Source organism: Rhinoraja longicauda, chromosome 3 (assembly GCF_053455715.1).
Source record: "Rhinoraja longicauda isolate Sanriku21f chromosome 3, sRhiLon1.1, whole genome shotgun sequence".
NCBI lineage: Eukaryota > Metazoa > Chordata > Chondrichthyes > Rajiformes > Arhynchobatidae > Rhinoraja > Rhinoraja longicauda.
The window spans coordinates 89,142,681-89,167,738 of NC_135955.1; the positions used below are offsets into that span (position 1 = coordinate 89,142,681).

Genomic DNA, 25,058 nt, shown 5'->3' on the forward strand with positions numbered 1-25,058 from the left:
ACAGACAGCACCCGTAGTCAGGATCAAACCCGGGTCTCTGGCGCCGTCAGGCACCAACTCTACCGCTGCGCCACCGTGCCGCTCAATAAAAACCTTCCTGCCAATAAATTGTATCTTTAATATTACTCTGTTAAACCTCATCACATTTTGAGCACGTCCTTTCTCAAGGAGAACAATCCCAATATCCACAGCCATCCCACAAAATATGACAACTGGGTATTGGCCAGAGCCAGCAACATTATGGGGGACCCCTACTACCCCAGCAACGGACTGTTCCAGCAGCTACAGTCAGGCAAACGCCTCCGCTGTCACGCTGTGAAAACAGAGAGGATGAGACGGAGTTTCTTCCCACAGGCCATCAGGACTGCTAACTCTCATATCACCAGGGGCTAATTTAATTTAACGTATTAATTTATTTTTTGTGCTAACATTTTTTTTCTATTCTGTTTTGTAGTTTAGCACAATCCGCAGGCGTTGCCACTTTCATTTCACTGCACATCTTGAATATGTATGTGACAAATAAAGTTGACTTGACTTGTTCTGAGAAATCTCCCCTACACCCTCACCTGCAGCAAATTGTGCACGCAGTCCAGACCATCGCACAAACCAACCTCCCTTCCATTGACTCCATTTATACCTCACGCTGCCTCGGCAAGGCCAGCGGCATAATCGAGGATGAGTCACACCCTGGCCACACCCTCTTCTCCCCTCTCCCATCGGGCGAAAGGTCTAGAAGTGTGAAAACACACACCACCCAGATTCAGGGACAGTTTCTTCCCAGCTGTTATCAAGCAACTGAACCATCCTACCACAACCAGAGAGCAGTCCTGAACTACTATCCACCTCCTTGGTGACCCTCAGACTAGCTTTCATCGGCTTATCTGTACACTGTGAATGGCTCGATTATAAAAAAAATTAGATTTAGAGATACAGCGCGGAAACAGGCCCTTCGGCCCACCGGGTCCGCGCCGCCCAGCGATCCCCGCACATTAACACTATCCTACACACACTAGGGACAATTTTTACATTTAACCAGTCAATTAACCTACATACCTGTACGTCTTTGGAGTGTGGGAGGAAACCGAAGATCTCGGAGAAAACCCACGCAGGTCACGGGGAGAACGTACAAACTCCGTACAGACGGCGCCCGTAGTCAGGATCGAACCTGAGTCTCCGGCGCTGCATTCGTGGTAAGGCAGCAACTCTACCGCTGCGCCACCGTGCCGCCCATAATCATGTGTCGTCTGGTTAGCACGCAACAAAAGCTTTTGACTGCAGCCTCGGTACACATGACAATAAACCAAACTGTACTGCCTTGATTCTCCTCAGAAATCATCCCGACCTCCAGCCACATACCTGTGGGTTTGATGGAGTAGAATCCAATTGCTTTCCCCGACTTCCAGAGGATTTTAGCAAACTCAACGGCACTGTGGCAAAGGAAAGGGAGCTCATCAGCATTCATTTCCTGGGCTCTGTAAATGATGCGATTCAAAATGTACAGAACAATTCGCTCCCCAAGCGAAGTTACCTGTTGTGACACAAACATGGTGGAAAAGTCAACCAGCGACTGTATTTCAAAAGATAATTCATTACCAGAGCACAGCGGGTGGTAACCGGGCGGGTTTTCATCGGGTGCTCCGGTTTCCTCCCACATTCCAACACTTCCCACTTGGAAGTTTATAGATTAATTGGCTCCTGCAAATTGTCACTAGGGTGTAGGATAGAACTAGTACAAGGGGATCGCTGGCCGACATGGACTCGGTGAGCTGAAGGGCCTGTTTACGTGCTGTGTCTCTGAACTGTAGACGCTGGAATGTACCTAAATTCCAAGAGGGGAGAGTCGTGACGTCGGAGAGACATACAGCATTGAAACAGGACCTTCGACCCAACGCCCACGCCAACCAACATGCCCCATCTACACTACTCCCACCAACCAACGATTGGCCCATATCCCTCTAAACCTTTAAAAGTGCCCAATGCCTTGGCCTCCTCCACCGTCTGTGGCAATGAATTGCACGGATTCCCCACCATCTGGCCAAAGAAATCTCCCCATGCAGTGCATGGTCTATCTTCTGAACAACTATCCCAATAAATGGAACTCCTGACCATAACACTGTGATATCTTGATGAAGGCAATCTTTTTTCAGCAAAATGCAGAGAGTGGAGGTTGTTAACATAATTGTTACTAAATTAATGCGAGTCCCATTCTCCTGGCTTCCATTGTGGGTCATGGGAGAATCTAGCAACCCGTATCCTTTCTGGCTGTTTCTTGCATTGAACTGATATTTCAGGGTGGGTATAGTGACAATGTAACTGAGGTGCTTTAAAAAAAAAAAAGATTTTTAGAGATACAGCGCGAAACAGGCCCTTTGGCTCATCAATTCCACGCTGACCAGCGATCACGCCATACACTAGACACTAACACTATCCTACATACAATGGACAATTTACATTTTACAGATGCCAATTAACCTACAAACCTGTACGTCTTTGGAGTGTGAGAGAAAACAGGAGCTCCTGGGGCAAACCCACACAGTCACGGGGAGAACGTCCAAACTCCGTACAGATAACACCCGTGGTCAGGATAGAACCCAGGTCCCTGACGCTGTAAGGCAGCAATTCTACCGCTGCGACACAGTGCCTGCCCTTCAGATATATTGCCACCTAATCATCGTGCTGCAGTCTTTTGTAAACCCATTAGTCTACATCCTCCTGATCTGTTATTACCCAGCAAATGGTGCTACATCATTGTAAAATTTTTTAAATCGTGCATTTTTAATATCATAGGATCACGGAGGCTTTTATGGCCAGGTCAGTAGACAAAGATTTCTCCGGCCAACTGGATGCTTCCAGCATTAGGTTCGAACCCTGCTGGTTACAGCTCTTCACGCACACATTCAAAGAACCCTTTGCATCACGAAAAGGAATTACCACTACCTAAACAAAATTTCCACTAATTTTAGATTTTTTAAGACTTAGATTTAGAGATACAGCGCAGAAACAGGCCCACCGAGTCCGCGCCGCCCAGCGATCCCCGCACATTAACACTATTCTACACTAGGGACAATTTTTACATTTACCCAGTCAATTAACCTACATACCTGTACGTCTTTGGAGTGTGGGAGGAAACCGAAGATCTCGGAGAGAACCCACGCAGGTCACGGGTAGAACGTACAAACATTGTACAGACAGCGCCCGTAGTCAGGATCGAACCTGAGTCTCCGGCGCTGCATTCGCTGTAAGGCAGCAACTCTACCGCTGGGCCACCGTGCCGCCAATGTAAGCTCATAATATGAAGAGAGTTAACTTACCTGCTGGAGACCCTGGCGGGATGACTCAGCAGTTTTTATGACATCATCTATTGCCCACCACCTGTCCGCAAGGTACAAAGCCACAGCTGGAAAAGGAAAGCGAGAGAGAATTAATGTTGGCTTCGTCTCAACCCATTCAGTTTGTACACAAACGGCTCATAGATTAGAGATACAGAGCAGAAACAGGCCCTACGGCCTACCGAGTCTACGCCGACCAGCCGTACACTAACGGTGATCACTGGTTGGGTATAGGAGCAAAGAGGTCCTTCTGCAGTTGTACAGGGCCCTAGTGAGACCGCACCTGGAGTACTGTGTGCAGTTTTGGTCTCCAAATGTGACGAAGGATATTCTTGCTATTGAGGGCGTGCAGCGTAGGTTTACTAGGTTAATTCCCGGAATGGCGGGACTGTCATATGTTGAAAGACTGGAGCGACTAGGCTTGTATACACTGGAATTTAGAAGGATGAGAGGGGATCTTATCGAAACGTATAAGATTATTAAGGGGTTGGACACGTTAGAGGCAGGAAACATGTTCCCAATGTTGGGGGAGTCCAGAACCAGGGGCCATAGTTTAAGAATATGGGGTAGGCCATTTAGAACTGAGATGAGGAAAAACCTTTTCAGTCAGAGAGTTGTGAATCTGTGGAATTCTCTGCCTCAGAAGGCAGTGGAGGCCAATTCTCTGAATGCATTCAAGAGAGAGCTAGATAGAGCTCTTAAGGATAGCGGAGTCAGGGGGTATGGGGAGAAGGCAGAAACGGGGTACTGATTGAGAATGATCAGCCATGATCACATTGAATGGCGGTGCTGGCTCGAAGGGCCGAATGGCCTCCTCCTGCACCTATTATCTAGTTATGGCGTGCACTCGGTAGGCCAAATGACCTGTTTCTGCGCTCTATCTAAACATTCTAGCCTTAGAGGGAGTACAGAGAAGGTTCACCAGATTGATCCCTGGGATGGCAGGACTTTCATATGAAGAAAGACTGGATAGATTAGGCTTATACTCGCTGGAATTTAGAAGACTGAGGGGGGATCTTATTGAAACATATAAAATTCTTAAGGGGTTGGAGAGGCTAGATGCGGGAAGATTGTTCCCGATGTTGGGGAAGTCCAGAACCAGGGGTCACAGCTTAAGGATAAGGGGGAAGTCTTTTAGGACCGAGATGAGAAAACATTTCTTCACACAGAGAGTGGTGAGTCTGTGGAATTCTCTGCCACAGAAGGTAGTTGAGGCCAGTTCATTGGCTATATTTAAGAGGGAGTTAGATGTGGCCCTTGCGGCTAAAGGGATCAGGGGGTATGGAGAGAAGGCAGGTACAGGTTACTGAGCTGGATGATCAGCCATGATCATATTGAATGGCGGTGCAGGCTCGAAGGGCCGAATGGCCTACTCCTGCACCTATTTTCTATGTTTCTATGTTTCTATCTCTAAAGTCTAAAGATACAGATCCTATTCTGCTCCTATATCTTATGGGACTGGGACCAAGTGCTGCAATGACTTGCAGATGATCGTGGACCTGGGAAATAAACTACTTGAAGAACACGAAAAAGAAGAAGGTTAGAAGTACTGCAGTGGAGAACAGACCGACTTTTTTGCTCTGGTTTATTTTCACCCACATGTTTAGCCAATAATGTTGTATCCTTATTGTTTTGATGTGTTTATGCTTTATTCTTAATTGTTAAGTGTATGTTTGTGTTGTCATTTGTGAGCGGAGCCACCAAGACACATTCCTTGTATATGAACGTACTTGGCCAATAAACATTCATTCATTGAGTTTTTGTTTCGTTTGGTTTAGTTCAGAGATACAGCGCGGAAACAGGCCCTTCAGCCCACCGAGTGCATGCTAACCCGTTCACACCACTATATTATCCCACTTTCTCATCCTCTCCCTGCACACTAGGGACAATTTACAATTTTTACCAAAGCCAATTAACCTATTAATCTGTACATCTTTGGGAGGAAGCCAGAGCACCCGGGGAAAACCCACACGGTCACAGGGAGAACGTACAAACTCTGTAAAGATAGCATCCATAATCAGGATCAAACCCAGGTCTTTGGCGCTGTAAGGCAATAACTCCACTGCTGCACCACCGTTCCATGGAATTTGGTCAAACGTTAAGTAGTCAATGAGTATGAGTGCAGGTGTCTGTGGGATGATCCTACTGTGGTGCCTAAAATCATGAGAGGAATAGATAGGGTGAATGCACAGACGCTTTTACTCAGAGTGGGGGAATCAAGAACCAGAAGATGCAGGTTCTATTAAATCTTTCCCCTCTCATCTTAAACCAGAAGGCCAACTTTTTTCACACAGATGGTGGTGGGCATTTGGAACAAGCTGCCAGAGTAGATAGTTGAGGCAGGTACGATGACAGCATTCAAAAGACACTTGGACAGGTACATGGATAGGAAAGGGTTAGAGGGATATGGGTCAAATGGTACTAGCTAGATTGAGCATCTTGGTTGGTATGGGCGAGTTGGGTCGAAAGGTCTGTTTCTGTGCTGTATGACTCTAAGTGTTAATTCGCATATCAGAGAAACTTAGTCTTTGTAAATTACTAGATTTATTCATGGATTCTAAATTTGACATATTTGATAGAACACATTTGCCAGACGATTTCAGTAGAAAATATGAAAAATATGAAAATGCAAGTAGGCAAAGACAAGAAGTTATTGACCAATGTAATATTATATTTATTACTTATTACTTAATAAACTGAGGAAGCACAAAGTGAAGTGTCCTCTTCATTGGAAACACACAGCACTAACCTGTGAATTGACTTTCCGGAGCAAACAAGGCCAGAATTTTATACATCGAATCACCACCATAGAGTGGAACAAAAGCAATGGACGACAGACTAACTGGAATCTGTGTTCAAGAAACACATGTCAATTTGGCTCTTAAGACAATAAAAACAAATCACCTCTTCTCACAAACCATTCTAGCTCAGACTAGTCCATTAGCATGGATTTCTCCTTCTTGACTAGTACTTTGAACTAGTTCTTGACTAGTCCAAAAATCAAGCCAGTGTGGCGGCTCCCAAGGGTCTGGCCATACCACTACCGAACCCCTCGGCATGGGAATGGACCAATCCAGGGGGGGCAGCCCTTAGCTACGGGGATAAAGGATGGGATTTTAGGCGCGATCTCCCTCTTGCAGACTCAACCGGAGTAGAGAACAACAACGAATAAATCCCTCCCGAAATACCTGGCTCCTCGCCTTTATTTCAGGCTTATCGACGTGCCACATTGGTGACCCCGACACTGCATTGGTGTCGTAATGGAGTCGAAACACAGAGCCACCCGTCCGTCCGCCACACAGGCCGACCAGGCCCTGTCTCTCGACGCTGTCTCCATTAAACTACCGACGTTCTGGACCACCCAGCCTCGTGTCCGGTTTCAGCAGGCAGAGGCTCAGTTCCAGCTGTGGGGCATTATGACGGACGACACCCGCTATTTCTACCTGGTGGGAGCCCTTGACCAGGACACGGCCGAAGAGGTCACCGAGTTCCTCGAGGACCCCCCCGGCCAACAGTTCACCTCTGAGCTGTGGTCGGCCATGGCTCACCTGTTGGGTGTGCGACTGCACCACACCACGGCCTATCACCCGCTGGCAACGGCCTGGTGGAGAGGTTCCACCGGCAGCTCAAGGCAGCGCTGAAGGTGCAACTCTCCGGCCCGGACCGGATAGACGTACTACCGTGTGTCTTGCTGGGCATCCGGACTGCGCCTAAGGAGGACCTGGCCTCATCTTCAGCGGAGCTCGTGTACGGGGAGTTCGTGCCCTCGTCTCCAGGGCAGGAGGAACCGCCCTCATCCACCCTACAGCGCCTTCGAGAGCGAGTTGGCAAGCTCGCGCCCGTGCCAACATCCCGCCACGGGACATTCCGCCCGCACGTGCCATCGGCCCTCCGGGACTGCGCCTATGTGTTCCTGCGCCGTGACGCCCACCGGACGCCACTCCAGAGGCCGTACGAGGGCCCGTACCGGGTGTTGGAGCACGGACAGACAACCTTTGTCTTGGACATGGGGGGCCGGCCGGAAGCCGTGTCAATTGACAGCTTAAAGCCGGCGCACTTGGACATCGACCAACCGGTGCGGGTTGCCCAGCCTCGGCTGTGAGGTCACCCCCCTTCACGGCTCCCTCCACCTGTGCCTACGCCGGCCTCTCTGTCGGCCGATTTTCGTACGCGGTCCGGTCGGGTTGTACGACCGCCGGTGCGTTTCGTTCCTCCGGTTATGGGGGGGGGGGGGGGTGTCCTGTGGCGGCTCCCAAGGGTCGGGCCACACCAATGTCGAACCCCTCAGCACAGGAATGGACCAGTCCAGGGGGGCGGTCCTTAGCTACAGGGATAAAGGACGGGATTTTAGGCGCAATTTCTCTTGCAGACTCGACCGGACTAGAGAACAACAACAAATAAATCCCTCCCGAAATACCTGACTTCTTGCCTTCATTTCGCCACACCAGCATTTTAAATCACCTTGGCAGGCAAATGCTGCTACAAGGTCAAAATGTCCATTTTAATGAGCAGAAAGTAACCAGATATAAAACAAAATGGCTGTCAGACCTTCCCTTATGTTCTCCCCTTCCTTGCACCTTTATTTGCTTCTTGTTGTTCACACCAAACCTTTCCCATTCTGATTGTTTGTCATCAATCTGAAGCATTAAGTTCATGTGATAGGAGCAGAATTAGGCCATTCGGCCCATCAAGTCTAATCATCCTGGCTGATCTATCTCTTCCTCCTAACCCCATTCTCCTGCCTCCCCCACCCCCCCCATAACTATTGACACCCACACTAATCAAGAACATTAACTTTGTTTCTCTCCCCCCAAGTGGTGCCTGAAACTTGCAAGATTTTCCGTTTACATTTTAGATTTATAGCATCATCAACATCTTGCTTTTGGATGTGCTCACTGAGCAGATTGGATCAGAGAGAAGAAAAAAAAATCCCAAAACTTTTTTTTGCAACTGATTTGTTGCCAAGAGTACTCAGGTTAACATCCAATCAATCACACTGACAACTAAAGAGATAGAAATAGACAATAGACAATAGGTGCAGGAGGAGGCCATTTGGCCCTTCGAGCCAGCACCGCCATTCAATGTGATCATGGCTGATCATTCTCAATCAGTACCCCGTTCCTGCCTTCTCCCCATACCCCCTGACTCCGCTATCCTTAAGAGCTCTATCTAGCTCCCTCTTGAATGCATTCAGAGAATTGGCCTCCACTGCCTTCTGAGGCAGAGATTTGTGGCTGACAGCAGTAAAAAAAAAAAGGTAGAAGCACTCAAGTGCTCGAAATGTGACGTAACTGAAAGCGAACGGCGAGACAAATGTTTGGTACGTTTTTCAGCACCTGGAGTCAGGATCGAACCCGGGACTCAAGGCAGCAACTCTACCGTTGCCACACTGTGCTGCCCTGCTGAGAGTTTCCAGCACAATAAGCTTATGTTTAAATCTCTATATGTGCTACGTCTTTTACCTTCCTTCTGTTGGGTAGTGTGAAATACTCCAGCTTGTCAGGGTCACCGTAGAGCAGGCTGGACATGTATTCCTCTGCTGAATGCTCAATATCTTCATAGTCCAGCTCAGCGAGCAGATCCACTGGGAATGCCATCCCTGTCCACACAAAAAGAAAACACAATAATACAGTTTGTGTAGGAAGGAACTGTAGAAGCTGATTTAAATCAAAGATAGACACAAAATGCTGGAGTAACTCAGCGTGACAGGCAGCATCTCTGGATAGAAGGAATGGGCGACGTTTCGGGTGGAGACCAGGAGGTGCAGATCCAGAGCTAGCAACATTATGGGGGACCCCTACCACCCCAGCAACGGACTGTTCCAGCTGCTACGGTCAGGCAAATGCCTCCGCTGTCACGCTGTGAAAACAGAGAGGATGAGACGGAGTTTCTTCCCACAGGCCATCAGGACTGTTAACTCTCATATCACCAGGGACTAATTTAATTTACTGTATTAATTTTTTTTTTGTGCGTGTTAAATAAAAATGTTCTATTCTGTTTTGTAGTTTTGGCACAATCCGCAGGCGTTGCCACTTTCATTTCACTGCACATCTTGTATAATATGTATGTGACAAATAAAGTTGACTTGACTTGACTTCTTCAGTCGATAATAGAGTTGTCTTTTTGCAGCAGCATCCCCTCAGATACACCTGTCACTTACTTCCTGTACTGATTGCTAAATGCTTCTATGAAAATCGCAATCTATCTGTAGCAGGGCATCCTGCTAGAACTGGGCTTCAAGCCACAAGTTGTTGTCTTGTCATCATTCAGAATGGTCCTTCCAAAGCTAGGATTGTGTCCCATTGCGGACGTTGGACTTTGTCTATGGAACTGCTGCGCTACAATGCTGAGACTATAGTCTGTACTCGGTGTCTTCCCCTTTGCTCCATTTATTGTACCCAAGTTTGACTCCAATGTATTTACGCCTACATGTCCACCACTGATTTTCTGTCCCCCTTGGTTCCAGAACCTTGCCGTATTATCTGTTTTGCTGGACCAACAGTGGTCACGGCCTTGTGGGGGGGTCCGAGACACCGGCCCACACAGTCGGCCGTGGAAGTCACCGAAGGGATCGGATCTGCCAGCTCCGGCCGGGCTGGAGTTCCAGAGCTCCAGCCGCAGGAGGCAAATTCGACCCACCGATCGGCGCGGATGTCCCGATGAAGTAGAGGTCGGCCGCCTAACCCGGCTTAGGCACCACATTTTTCAGGGGACCTCAAGGCGGGATTTCAAGTGCGCTCTCGTAATTTTGTCTGGATTATAGGAGCCGGGGAAGAAAACAAAACAAAAAAAAGTGGTGGAGCTGTAGTATTATAAGCTCTGATTGGATTGCATGCAAAACAAAGCTTGTCACTGTACCTCGGTACACGTGACAATAATAAACTTAAACCCAAACCTAATCCTCGATTAGTATTCTGTATACTAAAACTCTCGTTTGTTATCTTGTTTGTGACTGAACTTCAGCCAAAACGGTACACGATAGCGTGACCATTTTAGGCCCACCTTACTCACCATTGTCACTTTAGTGATAATGCAAGTAGTTTTATTGAAATCGGTGTTATATTTTTAAAGTTATCCACATTTTTAAGTTTAAAAGGAGGGGAGGGGGAGGGGAGGAGGGAGGGAGGGAGGGGGGAGTGGGGGAGAAGGGAAAGGGGAGAGGGGAGGGGAGGGGAGGGTTGAGGAGAGAGGGGGGAGGACAGGGTGCTGCAGGAGAGGTTTGGGCCCACTTGGTCTAGTTGGAATACTAAAAATAGTATTGGATGAATTAATGGGACAGAAAGACAATAAATCGCCTGGTGACCTCCATTTGGAGACAGCTGTGGAAATACTCGAAGGACCAGTTGTCAAAATTCTGTAGATTCTAGAAATGTTCTCACAGATTGGAAGATATCAGTAACCCCATTCTCTCCAAAAATAGGGAAGGGAAAAAACCCACTGAAACAGAGTTGACGTTGGTAAAAGAGACAATGCTCAGATCCATTATTGAGATGATAACCAGACACTCATAAATCAGAAATCAATAATACTATTGAGCAAAGTCAACATGGATTTATGAAAGAGAAATCACATTTGACAAATCTGTTGTATTTTTTTTAAAGTGGTTGTAATCAGCAATAGTTAAGGGCAAAGAAATGACTGGATAGCACACTTAACGAGCTTTTCACTGAAGATAGACACAAAGTGCTAGAGTAATTCAGCAGGTCAGGCAGCATCTCAGAAGAAAAATGATGGGTGACGTTTCGGGTCGGGACCCTTCTTCAGACTGGACTCCGTCTATGCAACTAGCAGACTGAGGTGGGGTTCAGACCTGAAATGACACCCATCCTCTTTCTGGCCTGGCCTGGCCTGGCCTGGCCTGGCCTGCTGAGCTACTCCAGCACTTTGTGCCTATCATCGGTATAAAGCAGCATCTGCCGTTCCTTCCGACACACGCTTTTCACTGTACACAGAACAATAATAAACTAAACAAGTTGATGTGGTGTATTTGGACTTTTAGGAAGACCTTCACTAAGGTGCCCCTCGTGTCGTTAAACAAACCTAGTGTGCAGAGAATTGAGGAAATATCATATCATATCATATCATATCATATATATACAGCCGGAAACAGGCCTTTTCGGCCCACCAAGTCCGTGCCGCCCAGTGATCCCCGTACATTAACACTATCCTACACCCACTAGGGACAATTTTTACATTTACCCAGCCAATTAACCTACATACCTGTACGTCTTTGGAGTGTGGGAGGAAACCGAAGATCTCGGAGAAAACCCACGCAGGTCACGGGGAGAACGTACAAACTCCTTACAGTGCAGCACCCGTAGTCAGGATCGAACCTGAGTCTCCGGCGCTGCATTCGCTGTAAAGCAGCAACTCTACCGCTGCGCTACCGTGACGCCCAATGTTGAATCAGACGAGGGTTTCCCAGTATCAGATATACGTTTTTTGATGATACAATACTAGGCGGCAGTGGAATTACAAGGGAGACAGAGATGTCTCGGGACATAGCAACAGGCTGAGTGAACAGCCAAGGATATAGTAGATGGAGGTGGTAGGAAGGCGAAAATGCAGGGGACATGACGGGTGCTGAGGGGGGAGTAGACCACAGGGGAAAGTGACCAATAAGAATGCTCAAAGACTGCACGTCAAGGGCAAGTTTTTGTTTGCACAATGATGGTCTTGGCATCATGGTGGAAAGGAGACGAGAAGGAATTTCTTGAGTCAGAGATTGGTGAATTCTGTGTAATTCATTGCCACAGAGAGCTGTGGAGGCCGTCAATGGATATTGTTAAGGTGGAGATTGCCAGATTCTAGATTAATAGGGGTGTAATGGGGTTATGGGGAGAATCAGAAGAATGGGGTTGAGAGGAAAAGATAGATCTGCCATGATTGAATGGTGGAGTAAACTTTGTGGGCCGAATGGCCTAATTCTGCTCCTACAACTTATAAACGTTGACATTGTTGACCAATGGGCCTATTCTTGTGTTGAACTGTTCTCTGTTTCATGTTCTGGATCCCTGCTGGTTTCTTGAATGGGCATGGCTTTATATTTCAGATTTGCTTAAGCTTCCATCTAATACCCCAACACAACCTAACTAGACATTAAAGAATAATGTACATTGTTGTATGTACATGTCTTTTATACAAAGCATTACATTTCAGCCCTCTCTGCCCATTCAGTTAGACGCAGAGGTTCCCACAAGACTTGAATCTAGAAGACTAGAGGTCTCCTTCAAGCGGCATTAAAAAACTCCCATCAGCTTCTCATTCATCCCATTACCATCAGAGAGACAATAGGCTCAAACTAACACCAACATTTGGAAGGCAGCACAGTGTCGCAGCTGGAAGCGCTGGTCTTGAACATGAGGAGGTGCAGATCAAGAGCAAGCAAGATTATGAGGGACCCCCACCACCTCAGCAACGGACTGTTCCAGCAGCTACGGTCAGGCAAACGCCTCCGCTGTCACGCAGTGAAAACGGAGAGGATGAGACGGAGTTTCTTCCCACAGGCCATCAGGACTGTTAATTATTATAACTCCAGGGACTAATTTTTTTCTTTCTCTGTATTAATCTTAATTTATATGCTGTAATTGTAATTTTCTTTGCACAATCCGTAAGCATTGCCACTTTCATTTCACTGCACATCGTGTATGTGTAAAATAAACTTGACTTCTACAGGTGTACAGTAGAGAGCATATCGACTGGTTGCATCACGGCCTGGTTCGGCTACTTGAATGCTCAGGAGCGAAGAAGACTGCCGATGGTTGTGAACACTGCCCAGTCCATCACCAGCTCTGACCTCCCCACCATCGAAGGGATTTACCGGAGTCGCTGCCTCTAAAAGGCAGCCAGCATAATCAGAGTCCCGCACCACCCTGCCTACACACTCATTTCACCCCTGCCATCAGGAAGGTGGTACAGGAGCCTGAAAACTGTACCGCAGCTGCTTCTTCCCTACAGCCATCAGGCTATTTTTAGATTTAGATTTAGAGATACAGCGCAGAAACAGGCCCTTCGGCCCACCGGGTCCACGCCGCCCAGCGATCCCCGCACACTAACACTATCCTACACCCACGAGGGACAATTTTTACATTTGCCCAGCCAATTAACCTACATACCTGTACGTCTTAGGAGTGTGGGAGGAAACCGAAGATGTCGGAGAAAACCCACGCAGGTCGCGGGGAGAACGTACAAACTCCGTACAGACGGCACCCGTAGTCAGGATCGAACCTGAATCTCCGGCGCTGCATTCGCTGTAAGGCAGCAACTCTACCGCTGCGCCACCGTACCGCCCTATTAAACACAACAACCTCCAAACAAGCTCTGAACTACACAGATTTGGGGGCATTGCTTTTTTCTTTTTGCATTATTATTTTATGTGTGTATGTACATACAGAACTTCTTTATTATATTATATTGTTTACAGAGTACTATATTTACATTTCACAAAAGACTGCAGTAACTCAGGGGGACAGACAGCATCTCTGGCGAGATGGAATGGGTGATGTTTCAAGTTGAGACCTTCGGACCTGAAGGTGGCCTGACTACTGGAAGAATTGCTCAGCTCTCCATTAAACAGTGCGGGATGGCGGCGCAGCGGTAGAGTTGCTGCCTTACAGCGCCAGAGACCCGGGTTCCATCTTGACTACGGGTGCTGTCTGCATGGAGTTTGTACGTTCTCCCCGTGACCGCGTGGGTCTTCTCCAGGATCTCCAGTTTCTTCCCACACTCCAAAGACGTACAGGTTTGTAGGTTAATTGGCTTCGGTAAAACAAAAATCATAAGTTGTCTCTGGTGTGCAAGATAGTGCTAGTGTACGGGGTGATCGATGGCCAGCATGGACTCAGTGGGCCGAAAGGCCTGTTTCCGTGCTGTAGCTCTCTAAAGTCTGAGGTCTTAACAATTGATTGAAAGATACAGCATAGAAGCAGGCCCTTCGGCCCAACAATTTCACACCAATAATCATTCACCCGCTCAAGTCTTTATTTTATGTTATCCCCACTTCCGACACTCCAAGGGTCAATTTTAATGGAGGCTAATTAACCTACAAACCCCACATGCCTGTGGGATGTGGGAGGAAACCCAGGTGGCCACAAGGAGAACGTGCAAACACCACACAGACAGCACCCGAGATCAGGATGAAGTCCGGGTCTGTGGCAGTGTGAGGCCGGAGCTCTACCTGCTGAACACTCTACTCTACCTGGCTTGAACGCTGCATTAAATCCTTAGAAACATAGAAAATAGGTGCAGGAGGCCATTCGGCCCTTCGGCCCTTTGAGCCAGCACCGCCATTCAATATGATCATGGCTGATCATCCAAAATCTGCACTCCGTTCCAGCTTTTCCCCCCCATATCCCTTGATTCCCTTAGCCACAAGAGCTAAATCTAACTCTCTCTTGAAAACACATCTCATATTGAGCGTTAGTATGTATTCCCAGTTACATCCATGATTATTCATGGTCGCATCACTTGTGGATTTAAAGTAATGCTTCAGAGAGAAAACGTTCCGAGGGTCATGATCGAAACCCAGAGGATTAAATCAGATCAGAAAAGTCGAGACAGGGAGACCACAGAAATGAAACAAGCCCTCTGGCCCAAAGAGTCCACACTGACCATTAAACATCCCTATACTATTTCTATGTTATCCCACTTTTGCATCTTACACCGGGGCATTTTTACAGAAGTCAATTAACCTACAAACCTGCACGTCTTTGGGATGTGGGAGGAAACCGGAGCACCCGGAGAAAAGCCATGCGGTAATGGGGAGGGTCCATAGGGACAGCACCCGCAGTCAGGATCAAAAGGCTTGGATTGGGTGGATGTGGAGAGAATGCTTCCACTAGTGGGAGTCTCTACGACTAGAGGTCATAGCATAGAAAATAGGTGCAGGAGGAGGCCATTTGACCCTTCGAGTCAGCACCACCAGCCTTAGAATTAAAGAGTGTTCCTTTAGGAAGGAGAGGAGGAGGAATTTCTTTAGTCAGAGGGTGGCTGTGGAGACCAAGTCAGTGGATATATTTAAGGCAGGGGTAGATGGATTCTTGATTAGTACGGGTGTCAAGGGTTACGGGGAGAGGGCAGGAGAATGGGGTTAGGAGGGAGAGATAGATCAGCCGTGATTGAATGGCAGAGTAGGCTTGATGGGCCGAATGGTCTAATTCTGCTCCTATCACTTATGACCCTGGGTCCCTGCGCCAGGGACACAAACAGACCAGGATTGAGCTCGGAGCACCCGGGAAGAATCTAGGCCATTTAGACCGTACATTTTCTGACTCCCATGTCTTTTCTTTCTGCTGGCCAACTGTGTAAGCAAGTCTGATGCGCCACTCATCCGCACAACACAGCTGTCATTTTAAATAGAGATCACCCATTCGAGCGCACTCGAGTCCCAGCTGCCATTGGTTGAAGGATGTGTGGGGCGAGCGGAGGGAATATTGCCAGGGGCACAAACTCAACCCGCAATCACTCGGGCGGAAAGGCTGCGTGCAAGAGGACGCTGCAAAATGCCCCGCAACAAGCAACGACTGAACAGGGAAAACAAACACGCAGGCCCCAGTTCCCAGAGTCAGAGCAGAGCGAGGAGCCGTAACCCATTATAGTGAGTACACGAGAAAACCATCGATTGACCAGTGCTGGATTCTGCTCAACTGCAGAGGACAACCTGCACATCATAGTCTGCAGTTTAGTTTAGTTTATTATTAGACAATAGACAATAGGTGCAGGAGGAGGCCATTCGGCCCTTCGAGCCAGCCCTGCCATTCAATGTGATCATGGCTGATCATTCTCAATCAGTACCCCGTTCCTGCCTTTTCCCCATACCCCCTGACTCCGCTATCATTAAGAGCTCTATCTAACTCTCTCTTGAAAGCATCATGAGAATCGGCCTCCACTGCCTTCTGAGGCAGAGAATTCCACAGATTTACAACTCTCCGAGTGAAAAAGTTATTCCTCATCTCCGTTCTAAATGGCCTACCCCTTATTCTTAAACTGTAGCCCCTGGTTCTGGACTCCCCCAACATTGGGAACATGCTTCCTGCCTCTAACGTGTCCAATCCCTTAATAATCTTATATGTTTCAATAAAATCCCTTCTCATCCTTCAAAATTCCAGTGTATACAAGCCCAGTCACTCCAGTCTTTCAACATACAACAGTCCCGCCATTCCGGGAATTAACCTAGTGAACCTACACTGCACGCCCTCAATAGCAAGAATATCCTTCCTCAAATTTGGAGACCAAAACTGCACACAGTACTCCAGGTGCGGTCTCACTAGGGCCCTGTACAACTGCAGAAGGACATCTTTGTTCCTATACTCAACTCCTCTTGTCATGAAGGCCAACATGCCATTAGCTGATTTATTGTCACATGTACCTAGGTACAGTGAAAAGCTTTTGTTTGCATGCTATCCAGTCAGACTATACATGAATACAATCAAGCTGTCCAGTGTGCAGATAAAAGGTACAACATTTAGTGTTTAGTTTAAAGATGGAATTTGTGGAATTCATCGCCACAGACAGCTATGTTTTTAAGGCGGAGATCGACAGGTTATTGATTAGTACGGGTGTCAGGGGTTATGGGAAGAAGGAGCAGTTGTAGAAGCAGAATTCGGCCATTCGGCCCATCAAGTATACTCCGCCATTCAATCATGGCTGATCCATCTCTCCCTCCTAACCCCATTCTCCTGCCTTCTCCCCATAACCCCTGACACCCATACTAATCAAGAATCTATCTATCTTTGCCTTAAAAATATCTACTAACTTGGCCTCCACAGCCTTCTGCGGCAATGAGTTCCACAGATTCATCACCCTCTGACCAAAGTAATTCCTCCTCATCTCCTTGTAAAAGAACGTTCTTTTTTTCTGAAAATGGGCCTCTCTTAATTGGGATTGAGAGGGAAAGATAGATCAGCCGTGATTGAATGGCGGAGTAGACTTGATGGGCCGACTGGACTAATTCTGCTCCGAGAACAAGAACCTAAGAAAGATAGTGTGGAAACAGGCCCTTTGGCCCACCAAGTCCGTGCTGACCATTGAGTCAACGAATGATACTCAATGATACAGAGTTGTCACACGTACCTCAAAACAGTGAAGTGCTTTGTTTTGCATACAACCCAGTAAAAACATGTCGCTGACCTCACCTAGGCAGTAGACAAGAGTCACCACGTTTCTGGCGCCGACAAAGTTACAAAAATTCACCGAACAGTCCCACCTACTGTCTGTACACCAGTTGTATCCTACACACTGAAGCCGATTTACAGAAGCCAATGAACCTACAAACCTGCACATCTTTCGAGCGTAGGAGGAAACCGGTGCATCCGGAGAAAACCAACACGATCACAAGGAGAACGTACAAAGGCAGCACCCATAGTCAGGATCGAACACAGGTCTCTGGCGTTGTAAGGCAGCAGCTCTACCACTGCGCCACCATGCCGCCCCAAGATGGAACATAAATGTCCGATTAAAGGTCTCCAAAGAGGTCTAGGGGAGGTCAGGACCACATTCTAGCTTGTTCAGTTGCCCGATAACAGCTGGGAAGAAACTGTTCCTGCATCTGGAAGTGCGCTTATGTAACTCGTCTTCTTAGGCTTCTTACACATCTGTAACTCTTGCCTGATGGGAGAGGGGAGGAGTGACCGGGGCGAGACTGGGCCTTGATTATGCCAAGGAAACACAAAGTGTAGATGGAGGCAATCGAAGGGAGGCTGGAGTGCAGGAAGGAACTGCAGATGAAGGGTCGAGACCCTTCTTCAGTCCGAGATTCAAACAGCCGAAGGGCCCATTTCTCCACTATCTCTAAAGTCATTGGAGCGGAATTAATCTGGCCATAGACTCTCCCCACTAGTGGAAACATCCTCTCCACTTCCAATCTATCCAGGCCTTTCACTATTCGGTTGTGTCTCCTGGCAATTTCTTCATTTTCAAGTACGCTTTCGCTATGTGCCCATTACAATCCCTCAATTTTAAGAGCAATGATACAAAGCACTCCCACACGTGGCAAACCATAAGACATAGGAGCAGAATTTGGCCATTCAGCCCATCGAATCTACCTTGCTATTCAATCATGGCTGATCTTTTGTTCCCTCTCAACCATAAGCTGAGGATCAGGCAGTAACACTCCTAGCTCAGAGTTAGAATAAATAAAAGCCAGCAAGGATGATCAAGGAAAAGTGGAGCCCCCAGTTGTCCATTGTTGGCTGCGGAAAAGGAGGAGTGAAAGTAACATAGAAAAATAGTTTCAGGAGTAGGCCTTTGAGGCAGCACCACCAATGTGATCATGGCTGATCATCCAAAATCAGTACCCTGTTCCTGCTTTCTCCCCATATTCCTTGATTCCTTTAGCCCCAAGAGCCAAATCTAACTCTCCCTTGTAAATATCCAGTGAATTGGCCTCCACGGCCTTCTGTGGCAGAGAATTCCACAGATTCACAATTCTCTGAGTGAAAAAGTTTTTCCACATCTCAGTCCTAAATGGCCTACCCCTTATTCTTAAACGGTGACCACTGGTTCTGGACTCCCCCAACATCAGGAACATTTTACCTGCATCTAGCCTGTCCAATCCCTTATGAATTTTATGAACTTTATATGTCTCTATAATGAGTGAAACTAAACAAGCCGACAGTGAACCTAGTAGGATGACCAGGGTGGGGGAGGGATGGAGAGAGAGGGAATGAGAGAGGTTTTGGATTCAACATCATTCCAGCGGCAAATTCACTTCCGAGGCAGCCCCTCAAGTGAAGAATTACTTTCTCCTCAGTCCAATTCTAAGTGGAAGATGCTGGCATTCTTTGAAGATTGGATGGCTGCTGTAGTCTGGATGCGATCAGAATGAATTTTATTACCAGTCAGTAGCACTTGATGTGATTTACAGCAACAGGGCGATCAATGAAGTACAAGATGCTGATGAAGTTGTACAGCTTGTTTGCTGTCAAAGACGGGTGATTAATTATCTTTACGCAGAAATCATACTGCTTTGAAGAGGGGTTTGAATTTATGTTGTGGGATGTCCTGAAGTATTTTTGGGTTATTCAGACATTAGAGTTTAGAGATACATCGCGAAAACAGGCCTTTCGGCCAACTGAGTCCAGCGATCACCCCATACAACTTACCGAAGCCAATTAACCTACAAACCTGTACGTCTTTGGAGTGTGGGAGGAAACCGGGGCACCTGGAGAAAATCCACGCAGTCACTGGGAGAATGTACAAACTCTGTACAGACAGCACCCATAGTCTGGATCGAACCCGGGTCTCTGGCGCTGTAAGGCAGCAACTCTACCGCTGCGCCACCGTGCCGTGCCAGCTTATTGTTCTGATACTGAAGACTTTCGCAGCCAATTTGCACAGAGCAAGCTCGCACAAATTACTTAATGTGACTACTGTCCAGCAGTGTTGCAGTGCTAATTTTTTAGGTGCCGGAGTTGTCACTGGTACCGGAGCGGCCCTTGTTAAATTCCCCGCTGTTTATTTTGGGGTTTTTTGGGGTTTTTTTGGGGGTTTTTTTTACACACAGGTGCGCTGCTCCGGTGAGCTCTGGCAGCACTCCACCCCTGCTGACCAGGGAGGATATATTGCTATGGCTGTTGGTTGAGTGATTTTAAGTACTAGCCAAGACATGCAGGGACGTATAAGATTATTAAGGGGTTGGACACGTTAGAGGCAGGAAACATGTTCCCAATGTTGGGGGAGTCCAGAACAAGGGGCCACAGTTTAAGAATAAGGGGTAGGCCATTTAGAACTGAGACGAGGAAAAAAAAATTCAGTCAGAGAGTTGTGAATCTGTGGAATTCTCTGCCTCAGAAGGCAGCGGAGGCCAATTCTCTGATATGCATTCAAGAGAGAGCTAGATAGAGCTCTTAAGGATAGCGGAGTCAGGGGGTATGGGGAGAAGGCAGGAACGGGGTACTGAATAATCAGCCATGATCACATTGAATGCGGTGCTGGCTCTAAGGGCCGAATGGCCTCCTCCTGCACCTATTGTCTATTGACAGAGAATGTAGTGAGTGGAGGGAGCTGAAATGGAGTGTGTGCTGAGTGAGGGGAGAAACACTGGGTGGGCCACCCCCATGCTAATTGGGGACCGGTCTATTCAACCAGCATAGCACACAGCCAGTGTAAGGAGGAACTGCAGATGCTGGTTTAAACTGAAGACAGACACAAAATGCTGGAGTAACAATTTTAGATTTTTTTGTTAGATTTAGAGATACAGCGCGGAAACAGACCCTTCGGCCCACCGAGTCCGCGCCGCCCAGCGATCCCCGCACATTAACACTATTCTAAACACACTAGGGACAATTTTTACGTTTTACCCAGTCAATTAACCTACATACCTGTACGTCTTTGGAGTGTGGGAGGAAACCGAAGATCTCGGAGAAAACCCATGCAGGTCACGGGGAGAACGTACAAACTCCGTACAGACGGCGCCCGTAGTCAGGATCGAACCCGAGTCTCAGGCGCTGCATTCGCTGTAAGGCAGCAACTCTACCGCTGCGCCACCGTGCCGCATAACTCAGCGGGTCAGGCCTCTCACAGTCCAAAGACATACAGGTTTGTAGATTAATTGGCTTCTGTAAATTGTAAATTGTCCCTCTTGTGTAAGATAGTGTTAGTGCGCAGGGATCGCTAGTCAGCGCGGACTCGGTGGGCCGGAGGACCTGCATCCGAGCTGTATCTCTAAACTAAAGTACGCATGAATTCAAACCACTTCTAAACAGTACGATTTCTGCATAAAATAATTCATCTTAATCTGCTTGGCAACAAACAAGTTGTACAACTGCATCAGTATCTTATTGTTGACCAGTTACAATAAATCGCATCAAGTGCCACTGACTGGTAATAACATTTGTAGAAAGGTTTTATTTTAAATGGTGTTGGCTAACATCTGAACAGTGGCACCTCCAGCGATGCAGAAATCTTGTCATACTGCACTGAAGCAGAAACATAATAGACTGATGTTCAAGTGTGGCAAAACCAGAACCCACACGTTTCAGACTCAAAAGATAAAATTGCCATCACGGAGCCATGGCTAACACAAAAAGGTTCTATGAAATTTCATGGAAACATTTCTCTCTGGCAAGTCCTCACCACCCAGTGACGACACATTCTCCCGTCTCCACCAGACCCCCTCCTCTTGGTCTTAAGGACAAGGGGTAGGCCATTTAGAACGGAGATGAGGAAAAACTTTTTCAGTCAGAGTTGTGAATCTGTGGAATTCTCTGCCTCAGAAGGCAGTGGAGGCCAATTCTCTGAATGCATTCAAGAGAGAGCGAGATAGAGCTCTTAAAGATAGCAGAGTCAGGGGGTATGGGGAAAAGGCAGGAACGGGGTACTGATTGAGAATGATCAGCCATGATCACATTGAATGGGGGTGCTGGCTCGAAGGGCCGAATGGCCTCCTCCTGCACCTATTGTCTATTGACTCCCCCGGATTGCCATCTACCCACTTTAGACCTTTTTATTTCCAACTGCCGACGTGACATTAACTGTCTCAACTTTTCCACTCCCCTTGACTACTCTAACCTCTCCCCACCACCCACCGAGCGTACAGCCCTCCGCTCACTCTGCAGCAACCCAGACATGATAATCAAACCTGCCGACAAGGGAGGCGCAGTGGTAGTCTGGCGTGCTGACCTCGACTGGGCTGAGGCCTGGTGACAACTCTCAGAAACCTCCTCTTACTTATCCTTGGACCATGACCCCACAGACGAGCACCAGACCTTAATATCACACACCATTTCTGATTTAATTACTTCCAGCTCTCTGCCTTCCACCTTATCGTTCCCCAGCCCCACACGGCCTGATTTTATCTTCTCCCCAAAATCCACAAACAGAACTGCCCCGACAGACCCATCGTTTCTGCTTGCTCATGTCCCACTGAATTAATTTCCACATACCTCGACTCCATCCTATCCCCCCTGGTCCAATCCCTCTCCACCTATGTCCAAGACACCTCACATGCCCTTCGTCTCTTCAATTACTTCCGTTTTCCAGGCCCCCACTCCCTCATCTTTACTATGGATGTCCAGTCACTCTACACCTCCATCCCCCACCAGGAAGGTCTTAAAGCCCTCCGTTTCTTCCTCGACCGTAGAACCAGCCAATTTCCGTCTACTAACCCTCTCCTCCGCCCAGGAGAGCTGGTCCTCATCCTTAACAACTTCTTCTTCAACTCCTCCCATTTCCTCCAAATTCAGTCAGAGAGTGGTGAAGGTGTGGAATTCTCTGCCTCAGAGGGCAGTGGAGGCCAGTTCGTTGGATGCTTTCAAGAGAGAGCTGGATAGAGCTCTTAAGGATAGCAGAGTGAGGGGGTATGGGGAGAAGGCAGGAACGGGGTACTGATTGAGAGTGATCAGCCATGATCGCATTGAATGGCGGTGCTGGCTCGAAGGGCTGAATGGCCTACTCCTGCACCTATTGTCTATTGTCTATTGTCTATTGTCTATAGCTATGGGCACTCGCATAGGCCCCAGCTATGCCTGCCTCTTTGTAGGGTACGTTGAACAATCACTGTTCCAGGTGTACACTGGCCCTATCCCCGAACTCTACCTCCGCTACATTGATGGCTGCATTGGTGCTACCTCTTGCACTCATGCAGAACCCACTGACTTCATCGACTTTACGACTAATTTCCATCCTGCACTCAAATTCACTTGGACCATCTCCGGCATCTCCCTACCATTTCTAGATCTCACCATCTCCATCACAGGAGACAGACTATGGACTAGACATCTATTATAAACCCACCGACTCCCATAGCTATCTAGACTACACTTCTTCCCACCCTGCTTCCCGAAAAGACTCCATCCCCTGCTCCCAATTCCTCCGTCTACGCCGCATCTGAGCCCAGGATGAGGTTTTCCATACCAGGTCATCGGAGATGTCCTCATTCTTTAGGGAACGGGGGTTCCCCCCTCCCATTATAGACTCACTAGGGTCTCCTTGATATCCCGCAGCTCCGCTCTTGCTCCCCCTCCCCCCATTCGTAACAGGGACAGAGTCCCCCTTGTCCTCACCTTCCACCCCATCAGCCGTCGGATACAGCACATAATCCTCCGACATTTTCGCCACCTCCAACAGGATCCCACTACTAGCCACATTTTCCCATCTCCACCCCTGGTCAACTCGTCCCTTCCCACCCAAACCACCCCCTCCCCAGGTACTTTCCCCTGTGCAACCGCAGGAGATGCAACACTCTGCCCCTATACCTCCTCCCTCGCCTCCGTCCAAGGATCCAGAGTCTTTTCAGGTGAGGCAGAGGTTCACTTGCACCTCCTCCCACCTCATCTACTGTACCTGCTGTTCCAGGTGTGGACTCTTGGCGAGACCAAGAGCAGGCTTGGTGATCATTTCGCTGAACACCTACGCTCAGTACGCCTAAACCTATCTGATCTCCTGGTTGCTCAACACTTTAACTCCCCCTCCCATTCCCACACTGACCTTTCTGCCCTGGGCCTCCTCCATTGTCAGAATGAGGCCCAGTGCATCATATTTCGCTGGGGTAGCCTACACCAATGACCTCTCTAACTTCAAGTAGCCCTTGCTTTCCCTCTCTCCATCCCCTTCCCCTTCCCAGTCCTCTGACCAGCCTTACTCACTCCAACTACATTTTATCTCTGTGCAGCCCACTCCCCTGACATCAGTCTGAAGAAGGGCCTCGACCCAAAACGTCACCTATTCCTTCTCTCCAGGGATGCCGCCTGACCCGCTGGGGGGGGGGAGCATTCCACCAAGCCTGTCCACCATCGACAAGACTCAAGTCAGGTGCGCGATGAAATACTTCCCACTTGTGTGAATGAATGCAGCTCAAACAGCACATAGGAATCTCAACATCACACAGGACATAGCAGCCCTCGAGCTACACCGATTCACTCACTCCACCACCAACATGTAGCAGCAGCAGTTTGTACCATCTAAAGAATGCATTGCAGCAACTCCCCAAGAGAATGATCCCAGGAATGAGTGGGTTAACATACGATGAGCGTTTGTTGGCACTGGAGCCTGTACTCGCTGGAGTTTAGAAGGATGAGGGGGTTCTTAGACAATAGACGATAGATGCAGGAGGAGGCCATTCGGCCCTTCGAGCCAGCACCGCCATTCAATGTGATCATGGCTGATCATTCTCAATCAGTACCCCGTTCCTGCCTTCTCCCCATACCCCCTGACTCCGCTATCCTTAAGAGCTCTATCTAGCTCTCTCTTGAATGCATTCAGAGAATTGGCCTCCACTGCCTTCTGAGGCAGAGAATTCCACAGATTCACAACTCTCTGACTGAAAAAGTTTTTCCTCATCTCAGTTCTAAATGGCCTACCCCTTATTCTTAAACTGTGACCCCTTGTTCTGGACTCCCCCAACATTGGGAACATGTTTCCTGCCTCTAACGTGTCCAACCCCTTAATAATCTTATACGTTTCGATAAGATCTCCTCTCATCCTTCTAAATTCCAGTGTATACAAGCCTAATCGCTCCAGTCTTTCAACATATGATAGTCCCGCCATTCCGGGAATTAACCTAGGTCCTCATTGAAACGTACAGAATAGTGGAAAAACCTGGATAGAGTGGACATGGAGAGGATGTTTTCACTAGTGGGAGAGTCGAGGACCAGAGGTCATAGCTCAGAATTAAAGGGCGTTCCTTTAGGAAGGAGACGAGGAAGAATTTCTTTAGTCAGAGGGTGGTGAATCTGTGGAATTCATTGCCACAGAAGGCTGTGGAGGCCAAGTCAGTGAAATTTTTTAAGGCAG

The 25,058-nt window shown here is 48.0% G+C and overlaps 1 protein-coding gene across 1 annotated transcript in view; it reads right to left on the bottom strand.

Moving 5' to 3' along the window:
- Positions 1-25,058, bottom strand: part of LOC144592168 (uncharacterized) — a 77,867-nt gene that overhangs the window by 19,995 nt on the left and 32,814 nt on the right. Inside the window, exons 2-5 of the mRNA XM_078396621.1 lie at positions 8,792-8,928; positions 6,079-6,178; positions 3,312-3,397; positions 1,357-1,528 (exon numbers count right to left, since the gene is read on the bottom strand). Coding sequence (XP_078252747.1) covers positions 1,357-1,528; positions 3,312-3,397; positions 6,079-6,178; positions 8,792-8,926 — 493 coding nt within the window. The 5' untranslated portion in view covers positions 8,927-8,928. The remainder of the gene's footprint in view (positions 1-1,356; positions 1,529-3,311; positions 3,398-6,078; positions 6,179-8,791; positions 8,929-25,058) is intronic.